Below are 12,677 nucleotides of genomic sequence, written 5' to 3'. Positions count from 1 at the left end.
AGAGACAGAGGGGTATTTCAATTCTCTTTTTGGAGCGAGGGGGGTGGGTAGGCGGAGGGCTACAAACCCCTTCAAATGGAGGGAATCTGGATACACACTCTGTTTAGAGGGGTAGGAGGAGCTTATCGCTGTCTCCAAAGAAACAAACATGGTGCCAAAAGAGTCGCACAAATGTAAGTGGCTTTCATTACAAATTACACTGTTTAGAAAGTTCTAACTTGCCAAAAAACTTTACAGGCAATTGCCTATGACAGCAACGTGTATGCTGCTGGATGCATGTTGCATATACTGTTGTTCTGAACAAAATCGTAACTTCGCTCGTGTGCTGAGGCGTTATAATGCATATACACATGAACGCTACGATAAGACACTTTTATATCTCACAATGAAGAAAATCATGATAAAACACGTAAATTTGTATGTTCATAAATCTTTGGATAATAGCGATCCCTGCTGTTGGATTTCAAGGTCTGTAACACGTGTGTATTTTGTAAACAGCCCTGAGCACACTCGTCTCCTAATTCGCTTTTGGACAGAAAATGAGGAGAAGTTTCTGCGTTCTAAGCAGTCAGCTAAAGACCAATGGGAGTAAGTTGGAAAACATATACACATACATGTATATGTGTAACACATAACCCGATGTCCTAATAGACTGCTATTATTTTTGTCAAGGACATTTCTAAAGGAAATGGGGCTGGATGGAGTCATCAACAATTCCCAGGCCTCCAAAACAATGGAAGAATTTGAAAAAGAAATATAAGGTTAACAGAACTAGATGCAGCCCATAACATACATACAGGTGCTGGTCATATAATTAGAATATCATGAAAAAGTTTATTTATTTCAGTAATTCCATTCAAAAAGTGAAACTTGTATAATGTATACATTCATTCCACACAGACTGATATATTTCAAGTGTTTATTTCTTCTAATTACTAATTAATTAATTAATCCATTAATTATTAATTAATTAATAATATTATATTATTAATTAGTATTAAGTATGATTATTAATATTGATTATTAAGTAAACAATTATTAATGAATTGACTAATTAATTAAATTAATTATTAACTCCACAAAATTCTCCAACATGATTGTGATGCGTCAAAGAAATCTTGGTCCCCTACTATTTCTTTGCATTGACGCAGAAAGGCAAGAAAATAAAAAGAGCAAACAGGCTACTGCAACAAATTGCGCTTCGGTTGCCATGTTGACAAACAGTGAAGACGGCACTTTAAGCAACGCAACATGATGATGTCAAACACATGAGACAGGCAGTTTTTTTTTTTTTTACCCCTTGTTTTAAAGGGGTAGGGGTAGGGGTGGGGCCAAGGGGAGGGGGAAGGGGTACAAAAGAGAAATGAGATTGGGCCCAAGTCTTGGATCACTGCAAATTTTTTGAACTTGAAAGAAAATAAGGCTGAATTCTGTTTGGTTGCGGTCCATTAGATTGTTCTGTTGGATTTCTAGGCCATTTGACTCTAACCATTTGGCCTTCTGTGAAAAATCTTGATAATATTTGACGACAGGTTGAAACTTGATCGTCAAGTGAATTTGGTTGTGAAAAATATTTTTTTCCATTTTGGATTTTAGCGAACGTTATAGGGTACTTGTCATGTAAAGATGCTGAGACTGTGATCCATGCTTTTAATAATACATGGCTGGATTACTGCAACTCATTGTACTGTGGTCTGGATCAGTCACTCTTGCACCACCTGCAGCGTGACTATATATTCCCCTTCTTGGCCTCATTGCACTGGCTTCCAGTTGCTTTTAGAATTGATCTTAACATTTTATTATTTGTTTTTAAAGCTCTCAATGGCTTAGCCCCTCAGTATTTGTCTGAGCTTCTCTGTGTCTGTGCCCCTGCTAGAGCACTGAGGTCTGCCAATCAACTGTTAAAAACTAATGATGATAGGGCCTTTGTGGCTGCAGCCCCAAGGCACTGGAACAATTTGCCATGGAATCCGCTCTGCTGGATCAATTGAGGTTTTTAAATCATTTTTAAAGACATCTTTTTTTTCCCCCTGGCTTTCATCAAGTCTAAGTGGCTCTTTTGGCAATTTTTATTTTATGTTGTATTTATAGTATTGTGTTACTTTTATTGTGTATCTGTTATTGATTTGCTAATTGGAATATGTATAGCACTTTGGTAAACCTTGGTCATTTTAAACGTGCTTTATAAAGTTTACGTTGCGTTGAGTTGTTGCAGATAGCGTTTCATTTTGACCCATGTAAGACGCCTCAGAGTCCCACTAATGTGTTTGCACATCATATTGCCTTACCTTCTGTGGCTTCCTCATAGCCGTCGGGGTTCATAGAAGGCATGATATGAATGCGAGTGGTGTTGACCAACTGAGTGATCTCTGGGTCAGTGCCATAGTTACGGCACAAATACTCAATGAGGTTTAGCAATAATTCACGGCCCACCACTTCGTTACCGTGCATGTTGGCCACATACTTAAACTCAGGCTCGCCTGACAAGGAGACAGACAGGTGAATAGAGGGGGAGAGACAAGAACAAAATGGGAGGTAAAGACAAATCACATAATTTTAAAGTTCGTTACTTCATTCTAGGGAAGATAAAGTGCTCATTTAATTATACTTCCTGAACATACCATGCTCATGGACACTGGGCTTGTCTGAGATGACCATGACATACAGCTCACGATTTTCCACACTGCGGCCGACAGAGTAAAGATGGGTAATAGAGGGGAACTTGCTGTTGTACTTGCGCAAGAAGAGCTCCATATCTGCATAGTTGTGGTGACGAAATTCCTGGGGCTGGATGGGCTGGTGTTCAGGGGGAAACGAAGGTGGGCTGCTTTCAGACAATTTGGAAAAAACAAAGGGATTCTGGGAGGCAGAGGTGGAACTGGAGGCAGTGGATGGCACAGACACAGTCGGCAGGACGCTGGTTGTGGGCACAACTGTGCTACTTAAAGACTCCGTGACCACAGGTGCTATGGTAAAATTAAGTTCTGCTGCTTTGCCCTCCAAGACCTGGACACTGTAGACCGTAACTGATTTGTATCTGCAGACAAATAAAAACACAGGCATAATAATTTTTCAGATCCACCTTAAAATTATCAGTGAGTGCCATCTCTTCTGTGACAAAATGCACGCTGGTTGCTTTTCTGTCATCAAGGAAGTCATTCAACAATGATGCAGTGAAACTTGTTTTAATTGTAGGTAGCAAATCTTTCCATGCAACTTTAAAGAATCTCTTTAGTAAGACATATAGGGCCCTGTCTTGAAATTCCTTGGTGCAGGGTTTAAAATGTGTGACTCCTCAGCAATGGAAGCCTCTGATTAAGTGTGTGTGTGTTTGTTTGTTTTCATTTTGTTTTTTCCTTTGACCCATTTTCAGGGTTTGTATTTGTTCATTGTTTTTGTAGCGTTTAAATGAAAATGGGAAAAAAAATAAATGAGTAAAATGCATGGCGTAAATCCATTTAGGCCATGGCCAAGCACACATTACTATATTGAGGATGTGAATTTTTGAGCGAAAACCTGAATGGGCTGAAGTACTGCATCACATTATTCAGGAGTGCTTTGAGAGTGTTCTGTAGCATTTCATAACATTAAACAATCAGTCACTTGTCATCCCCTTTAGACAGGAGCACAATGCGTACAGTGCTGTGGTTCAAAGGAAAGATGTGTAAAGGATTTAGTTTAAATGGCTGCACATGGACAGAGTGGGCACATGGATTATTGTATTATTATTGCCACAACAGTACATTAAACGCAGATGTGAATATTGCATTCTATGTGATGCATCCACTGACAACTGTGCACAAATTGTGCATGTGAGCTGCAACTGTTCCAGCTGGAATATGAGATGGTTCTCACATGCAGATGGACCTGCTGCATACAGAAATTTTTCAGTTACAACTCGACTGCCAATAAATGGCATGCACTCTGTGCAAAGTGGCATAGTTGGAATGCGTGATTTGTGTTTGTAATGCGTTTTGACACCAAAGCACAGGGCTGTTCTGCATTTTAAATATGTATTACCGGCAGATACATTTTCATTTCAGTCTTTAAGATCAAGATGTAAACTGCATATTCCCCCATTCTCCACAAAGTCCGAGCTGTGTGGGGGAAGAGAAGTTTTGTAAAAATATGATACAAATCAGAGTTATTAAAATTTTGTGCTTTAAATTGGTTCAATTTATTTCTTATATTTTGCAGGGCTCCGAACACAGCACAGAGTCACGGGGGTACATTTCAGATCTGCTTTAACGTAGTCTAAAGTGCAAACACTTTCTTCTAAAGTTCAACAGGAACTTGCCAGCTAGTTAGATGACCACACCTTGTTTTTATACAAACATGCCCATGGGTGTACAGATGAGAGTGAGTACATTTGGTAATGAAGGACAATATGTGCTCTGTAACTTGAATATGACATCCACGTCAGGTGTAAACTAGCAGTTACACCTACACTGACTCATGCACCATTTTTGCGGATGGTGGATGATACGGCCTTGGAGCCAAAGTTGTCTGAAAGGTGGAGCCTCTTCCTCACTGTTAGATAGGCTCAATAAGCCACATTACAAATTCTGCTTCACTTGTGTGGTCAATGACAGATTCCTCATATGCCCATTGTGGTAACTATAGCTTCTTCTACATCACTGAACAATGTGAACATAATCTAGTTTTAATAAACGCTTAAAAACTGCAAAAGGAAGAAAAACACATTCATATTATTCTGATGTGGATTACACTATGAATTCTTTAATAAACTTCAAAAACCTTTGTAAATGATTTTTTATAAAGCTGGCATGCCATATCAAAATATTTTAATGATCTGATTTACCCAACAGCAGCAGCAGTTATGTTGTATATCCCTGGGAGCAGAAGGCGGTAATAGTCCCCAAAGCAGCCTGTGACCAGGTTGTGCTGAATCCCCATCACTATAATGCTAACGCTGGGAAGAGCAGCACCAGTGATGGCATCTACGACATAGCCACGGACGCCTATGTGGACCTGGAAAACAGAAATACTGTAAAAAAAAAAACATGAATTGCAGTCCAGAGGACTCTGATTATGCCATTAAACCTGTATATAAATAGCAAAAGATGTATCAGAAAACAGGAAGTGAGTGAATCATTGCTCCCTCTGTTTCCTCCTTTATACTGTAAACTCTACCTTTTCCATGTATGCCAATAACGACTCCCTGTTGAGATTCCATTCCTTATGGAGCTGATCAACAGGAGGGTATTTACAGCAGCTCAGCTCCATGGTGATTTCCAAACAGTTTCCATAGATGTAGTTGTAGTCCTGCATCCCTCCTGTGTAGCAAGTCAACAAAATAATAATAAACAAAGTATTCAACAAAAACCAACATTTATTTAAATCAGCCACCCATCAAACTATTACAATATCAAAGTGAACACTGAATTTTTACAATTAAACTGAAGTAATAAACGATAATTGTAACAAAATTTAATGATCAATTCGGGTCTGGGAGTGAGGTTGGCCAGTGAGGTTTAAGGTCCTAACCACATGCCAGAAGATACAGTTTGCAGTGTTCAGATTTCAAATCCCAGCCTTCCTGATCTATGCTGGACATCTCTGTTATTTCTATTTCCTGTCTCTCTCTCGCTATCTCTAAAATAAAGGCCAGAACCCCCCCCCCCCCCCCCCCCCCCCCCACCACCAAAATAATAATAATAATACCCAGAAATTTAGTAGGGAACCCAGGAAGCTTCAGAATGTCCCACAGAGCAGTTCAGTCAACTAAATAGTCTACAAAGAACAACTCTAGACAGTTATTCTTGTGTTCCATGAAAACCCTAAATCCAAAGAGCAACTAATGATAAACGTCTTGGGTGTGAAACCAGAATGCTCTGAATAATGTTGAGAATGACCCTTACAGACTTCCAGCAAATTCTTCACTCTCAACTCTGTCAACTAAAGCCAAAACTTGGTTTGTGCTTGGCCAGCATGTTATAAACATAAAGATACAGAGCTTTGTCCAAAGTCCCTGTCATACATTCATCTTGACTGCTTGTCTTTGTTTGTATTCATTTTATGGGTACTGTGCATTATTTTTTATTTCTAAATATAATGTACCTTTTGTTCAAAACATATTATTAGAATGAAACACTCATGACTTGATCCAGCTCATCACGGAGCTCTGTGCATCTTAATTTTGTAACTGTACTTCTCGGTTTTCCAGAATAACAATAAATGCTTCACATTTTTCAAACTGCCTTTATTATCTTTCAATTGTTACAGAGTATAAAGAACTCATGTGATACAGGTAACTGGAAAATCTGGCTTCATTTGTTCACCTTTGGCGTCAGCAATTTCTACCAATTCTAAAATACAATGTGTGTGTACAACTGGGAGAGAGTTTCTGCACAGGTCTGTGCATTCTTCCATCAAATTTGTGTCTAAAAATCTCAACTTTATCATGACAACTGATTTCTTCTTTCGTTTCAAGAGCCACTTTGCATATGACATTTCTAAAATGAGACATTTGCAGTCTGCAAGCAAACGTGGCCCTCCAGTAAACAGACAGAGAGGACAGGAGGCAATTCAGCTGGCCTTCCCCCTGCAACCTGCCATATGCCCCCTGCCTGGACAGCTGCCATGACAGCCTGCTGGGTGGCCAAAGAAAACAAAAAGTCACCAAATGCACCTTCCATCCAAAGTCCAAATATTAAGAGTCATACATTAAATTTTCAACCATAAACAAATTGAAATGGGAAAAAAGAAGGTGATCTTGGTAAACACAATTTGGTGACAACCACTGTGACAGACACACGCAAGTTCATCCAACTTTATCAAATTACTGCTGGACTGGCTGCAAACAAAAAAAATCCTGTTTTGAGCTACTGTAAGACAAACAGATTTTAAGTTATTTTTACATCTCTCAGCAGTTGTAACAATAATAAGAGGCAACTGTTCTTATAGCATGAATCTAACATACAGAATCATAATATGACTTCAAAAGTGTTTTATTTATAGCTAAATAAGTCCTATTCATTTACAGTATACCAGTATTTTTCTGAGCAATTTCATGAAATCATTTTCAATTGCATCTGACTTTAAAGAACAGTTTCTACACTTTTTTTGTCCTCATTACATGGCCAGGATTTATTTCACAAACTTTATACTGAGGGCCAACATATTGTCAATTATTTTTACAATAATCTATTATTTTCATATTACAGACATATAGACATAAAACTAATTAATTTCCTTGTATATTTGACATGCACTGAAAGAATTGTAGCAGTACAATACAAGACCAAAAACAAGATAAGAAATTTTGTGTAAGTTTAACACCTGTCATTAAAGCAAACATTCTCTTTATCCTGATGAAATGACAAATATACCAAAAGGATACTGCCTGACATACCAATCCTTACAGATCCTGCCTATATACCGGATCCAGTGGCGCACCCTAAATTTAACTGCTGTCCAGCCAACAAAGGAAGAGTCAGTGAAGCAAATTATAGCCAATATAAATCATATATCTATATATATCTATATATATCTATATATCTATATATATCTATATCTATATATCTATATATATATCTATATCTATATCTATATATATCTATCTGTAGGACAAGTGGGCCAGAATGCATCATTCTCCCTACCATATAAAACAACAAAAAAAATTGACCCAGAATACATCGTTTTGTCAACATCCTTTTTTTAAGTCATAAAAATTTCCAGTCCCACTGTTAACAATGCTTGACATCCACATTTTAATTTTACATGTATCTCAGAGACAGCCACACAAGTTTATCTGATTTTGCCAGAGTGCAACCATGAAGACTTACAGAGGAAGCAATCTCAACCTGACAGCTATGTGTGGCTATGAAGCAGTTAGCACTGCTAGCTATTAATGATGTCTGACTGTTTTCGGACAAATGAAAGAAGTGAAAAATAACATCACGAGAGCATAATTTAATTTTATTTATTTAGCGATATTTCATGTTTTTTCTGAAATATGCGTGTTTAGATTCAGCATATTTTCAGTTCCCAACTTCAATTTGGGCAATTGTAATTATAATGGATACTCCCTTCTGTCATATTGTCATTCCTGTGCTTCTTTAGTCTCTGGCATATCACCATTCCTGTGTTTCAGTTTTCTGTAACCTGGTCTCTTCTCCCCTTCTATCTGGTCTCTGCTTCCTTCTTATATCCTCTGTAGACAATAGTCACCACACGCATGTTCAATCAGCCCAAATGTCATGGGTGCTCCCAGTTGTTAGCCTTTCAAGTTCCACTTTGCTGCCTTCCTGTTACAGACCTTTGCTGCTGTGTTACATTCCTAATGTCTTGCCTGCCATTTTGGTCTGATTAACTGGTATGATACCCCCCTTGTCACTGAACCTCATCTGCTATTGGATAATCCTCAGCTGCCACCCTGTGAAAGACTGCCATCTGGTTAACCTAATTCCCTATTTCCCTGAAGTCAAATTATATCCCAAGTTAACGTTCAGCATAGCACACCATAGATGCTTGTTTTTTTTGTTCCTGGACTTATCCTGTATTTATTTAAATAAAGAACTCTGGACTTTAGCATCTGATTTGCTCTCTGTGATTGGATCACACCTGAGTACTCTGTGACAATGTCAAAGTCTGTATACAACCCCTGGCAATAATTATGGAATCACCGGCCTCAGAGGATGTTCATTCAGTTGTTTAATTTTGTAGAAAAAAAGCAGATCACAGACATGACACAATACTAAAGTAATTTCAAATGGCAACTTTCTGGCTTTAAGAAACACTATAAGAAATCAGGAAAAAAAATTGTGGCAGTCAGTAACGGTTACTTTTTTAGACCAAGCAGAGGGAAAAAAATATGGACTCGCTCAATTCTGAGGAATAAATTATGGAATCACCCTGTAAATTTTCATCCCCAAAACTAACACCTGCATCAAATCAGATCTGCTCGTTAGTCTGCATCTAAAAAGGAGTGATCACACCTTGGACAGCTGTTGCACCAAGTGGACTGACATGAATCATGGCTCCAACACGAGAGATGTCAATTGAAACAAAGGAGAGGATTATCAAACTCTTAAAAGACGGTAAATCATCACGCAATGTTGCAAAAGATGTTGGTTGTTCACAGTCAGCTGTGTCTAAACTCTGGACCAAATACAATCAACATGGGAAGGTTGTTAAAGGCAAATATACTGGTAGACCAAGGAAGACATCAAAGCGTCAAGACAGAAAACGTAAAGCAATATGTCTCAAAAATCGAAAATGCACAACAAAACAAATGAGGAATGAATGGGAGGAAACTGGAGTCAACGTCTGTGATCGAACTGTAAGAAACCGCCTAAAGGAAATGGGATTTACATACAGAAAAGCTAAATGAAAGCCATCATTAACACCTAAACAGAAAAAAAACAAGGTTACAATGGGCTAAGGAAAAGCAATCGTGGACTGTGGATGAGTGGATGAAAGTCATATTCAGTGATGAATCTCGAATCTGCATTGGGCAAGGTGATGATGCTGGAACTTTTGTTTGGTGCCGTTCCAATGAGATTTATAAAGATGACTGCCTGAAGAGAACATGTAAATTTCCACAGTCATTGACGATATGGGGCTGCATGTCAGGTAAAGGCACTGGGGAGATGGCTGTCATTACATCATCAATAAATGCACAAGTTTACGTTGATATTTTGGACACCTTTCTTATCCCATCAATTGAAAGGATGTTTGGGGATGATGAAATAATTTTTCAAGATGATAATGCATCTTGCCATAGAGAAAAAACTGTGAAAACATTCCTTGCAAAAAGACACATAGGGTCAATGTCATGGCCTGCAAATAGTCCGGATCTTAATCCAATTGAAAATCTTTGGTGGAAGTTGAAGAAAATGGTCCATGACAAGGCTCCAACCTGCAAAGCTGATCTGGCAACAGCAATCAGAGAAAGTTGGAGCCAGATTGATGAAGAGTACTGTTTGTCACTCATTAAGTCCATGCCTCAGAGACTGCAAGCTGTTATAAAAGCCAGAGGTGGTGCAACAAAATACTAGTGATGTGTTGGAGCATTCTTTTGTTTTTCATGATTCCATAATTTTTTCCTCAGAATTGAGTGATTCCATATTTTTTCCCTCTGCTTGGTCTAAAAAGGTAACCGTTACTGACTGCCACAATTTTTTTTTCCTGATTTTCTTATAGTGTTTCTTAAAGCCAGAAAGTTGCCATTTGAAATGACTTTAGTTTTGTGTCATGTCTGTGATCTGCTTTTTTTCTACAAAATTAAACAACTGAATGAACATCCTCCGAGGCCAGTGATTCCATAATTTTTGCCAGGGGTTGTACAATAAAACAGTGATGCATACTTGCGTTTAATATTGGCTATGCTTCAATAGGGCCAAAGGTTAGAACAAATGTTCAGAGAACATGCAATTTTCTATTTTGTAACAGAACAAATAGAATCGATAATTCTTTGTAATTATGCATACACAATAAAATTTTGTTAGGTAGGACACACTGTACCTAAAACTATGAAAGAAGAAATTCCATAACTGAAACAATTTTCAAGCAGTATTGATGATGTTGTATTTTACTGTACATCAATCAAAAATATTTTTTCAATTAAGTTAAAGGTTCTATTTGAGACTACACAGGGTGAAAAGATTGAGGAAAATCTTCTACAGAAACATCATTTCAAGACCTCACTGCTGCACAAAAATAAAATGTCCTGTTCCTAAATCCTGGCCTGGGAAATTTGTCTGGATCAATTTCAATTTACTTTCAATTTATTTTCGCATATATATCACAACAGAGTTGCCTCAAAGCGCTTCACACAGGTAAGGTCTAACCTTACCAACCCCCAGAGCAACAGTGGTAAGGAAAAACTCCCTCTGAGGAAGAAACCTCTAGCAGACCAGACTCAAAGGGATGACCCTCTGCTTGGGCCATGCTACAAACATAAATTACAGAACAATTCACGGACGAATATACAAGAAATGCTATTGGCGCACAGGACAGGAGGATCGCCAACACGAATACAAATCCCATCTCTGGATAGACCTGTACCTTAAACAGAGAGAAAAAAACAGAATCAGGCATCAGAAAGACAAAAAAATAATGTCTAATTTGCCATCATTAAACAACAAGAAAACAGAGAAATTCTAAGGTGATTGCCGGCCACTAGCCCTAAACTTCACTAAAAGACCCAGAATTTAGGTAAAGTTGAGGCTGCGGCCCGCTCCAATTACTAATAAATGAATTAAAAGAGTAAAAAGCGTAAAACAAAACTGTACCAGTATGCTAGCCATATGAAAGGGAAAATAAGTGCGTCTTAAGTCTGGACTTGAAAGTCTCCACAGAATCTGACTGACGCAGACACACTGATTGACGCAGTGAGATCATTCCACAGAACAGGGTCACGATAAGAGAAAGCTCTGTAACCCGAAGACTTCTTATTCACCTTAGGGACACAAAGTAGTCCTGCACCCTGAGAACGTAAAGCCCGGGCCGGTATGTAAGGTTTAATTAGGTCATTAGGTCTAGGTAGGGAGGTGCCAGTCCATGAATAATTTTATAGGTTAGTAGCAGAACTTTAAAATCTGATCTCACTGGAACAGGAAGCCAGTGAAGGGATGCCAAAATGGGTGTAATGTGGTCAAACCAAGCAAACACAAGCTAACCAATAATGGATAAGCTAACCACTCCTAAGGCTCACACAGACGCAAATAAATGAATTAAAATTCACAGCAGTTACACTGAAAAACTAACAGAAGTATTAAACAGGTAAAAAAGCAGCAGCTATAAAATACACTGAACAGTTAATTAACTAACAGGAGTGTAAAAAATGAAATGAAAAAATGATGACGGGGGTCCGAAATAGCTAATGCAAGCTAACCACTAGCAAACATGCTAGCCGCTCCTAAGATTTTACACAGGAGTAAAATAATTACTTAAAACTCACAGCAGTTCAACTGAAAAACGAACAGAAGTATTTAACGGGTAGAAAAGAAACGGCTATAAAAGTAACAACGGAGAGGGGAGGGGTCGACCTAGTTAGCGATAGCTAACTGCTAGCGAATGCTAACTGCTAGCAATTCACAACAGGACTGTTGTTAAATAACGTTCAGAGTAGATACAATTAATAACCAGAAGAGTGCAAAACAGAAATAAAAGAAGCGTATACAACTGTGTGAAGTTCAGATTCGCGTCACAGCAACAATCTGTCGATGGTGGATCACCCATTATGACATACAAAGACCTGTCCATTCCATCATCTGCTACTAGCCCACTTTTAGAAAGCAAGACTGCACACTGAGAAGTGTCGGACAGATACAGCATTGTCTATTCAGCAATTTTCTGCAGGTCTTACCCTCTGGAGATATGATTCAGAGAGCTTTAGCAGACATTTACCTCTCAATAGTGACTGTTTTTTTTTTTTTTCTAAGAACCAGCAGAAAACGGTCCCATTCAGCCAAAATAGCCTTTTCCCCCAAAGATGTTTTTCTAGCAGTACTGCAGTTAAAGATCATCAGCCTCAGTCCATAGTAATCACTACTCAACAAACATTACAACAGACTTCTGCTGTAATCTACTTTATTACCACACACTTCCATCAAGGCTGTGAAAACAATTCACTGCTTTTATACAGTCTGTAGCTCCTGTTCATGACACGCCAACAGGGCTACATAAAATAGTACAATATCAAACTCAAA

General features: G+C 38.4%; 1 protein-coding gene across 1 annotated transcript in view; it reads right to left on the bottom strand.

Moving 5' to 3' along the window:
• cpda (carboxypeptidase D, a) overlaps nt 1–12,677 on the bottom strand; it is a 48,354-nt gene that overhangs the window by 24,451 nt on the left and 11,226 nt on the right. Inside the window, 4 exon segments of the mRNA XM_034169367.1 lie at nt 2,289–2,480; nt 2,622–3,037; nt 4,823–4,992; nt 5,155–5,297. Of these exon segments, the coding sequence (XP_034025258.1) occupies nt 2,289–2,480; nt 2,622–3,037; nt 4,823–4,992; nt 5,155–5,297 (921 nt within the window).

Source organism: Thalassophryne amazonica, chromosome 4 (assembly GCF_902500255.1).
Source record: "Thalassophryne amazonica chromosome 4, fThaAma1.1, whole genome shotgun sequence".
Lineage (NCBI taxonomy): Eukaryota > Metazoa > Chordata > Actinopteri > Batrachoidiformes > Batrachoididae > Thalassophryne > Thalassophryne amazonica.
The sequence above is the reverse complement of the archived record's forward strand: the minus strand, read 5'-3'. Positions and strand labels throughout refer to the sequence as shown.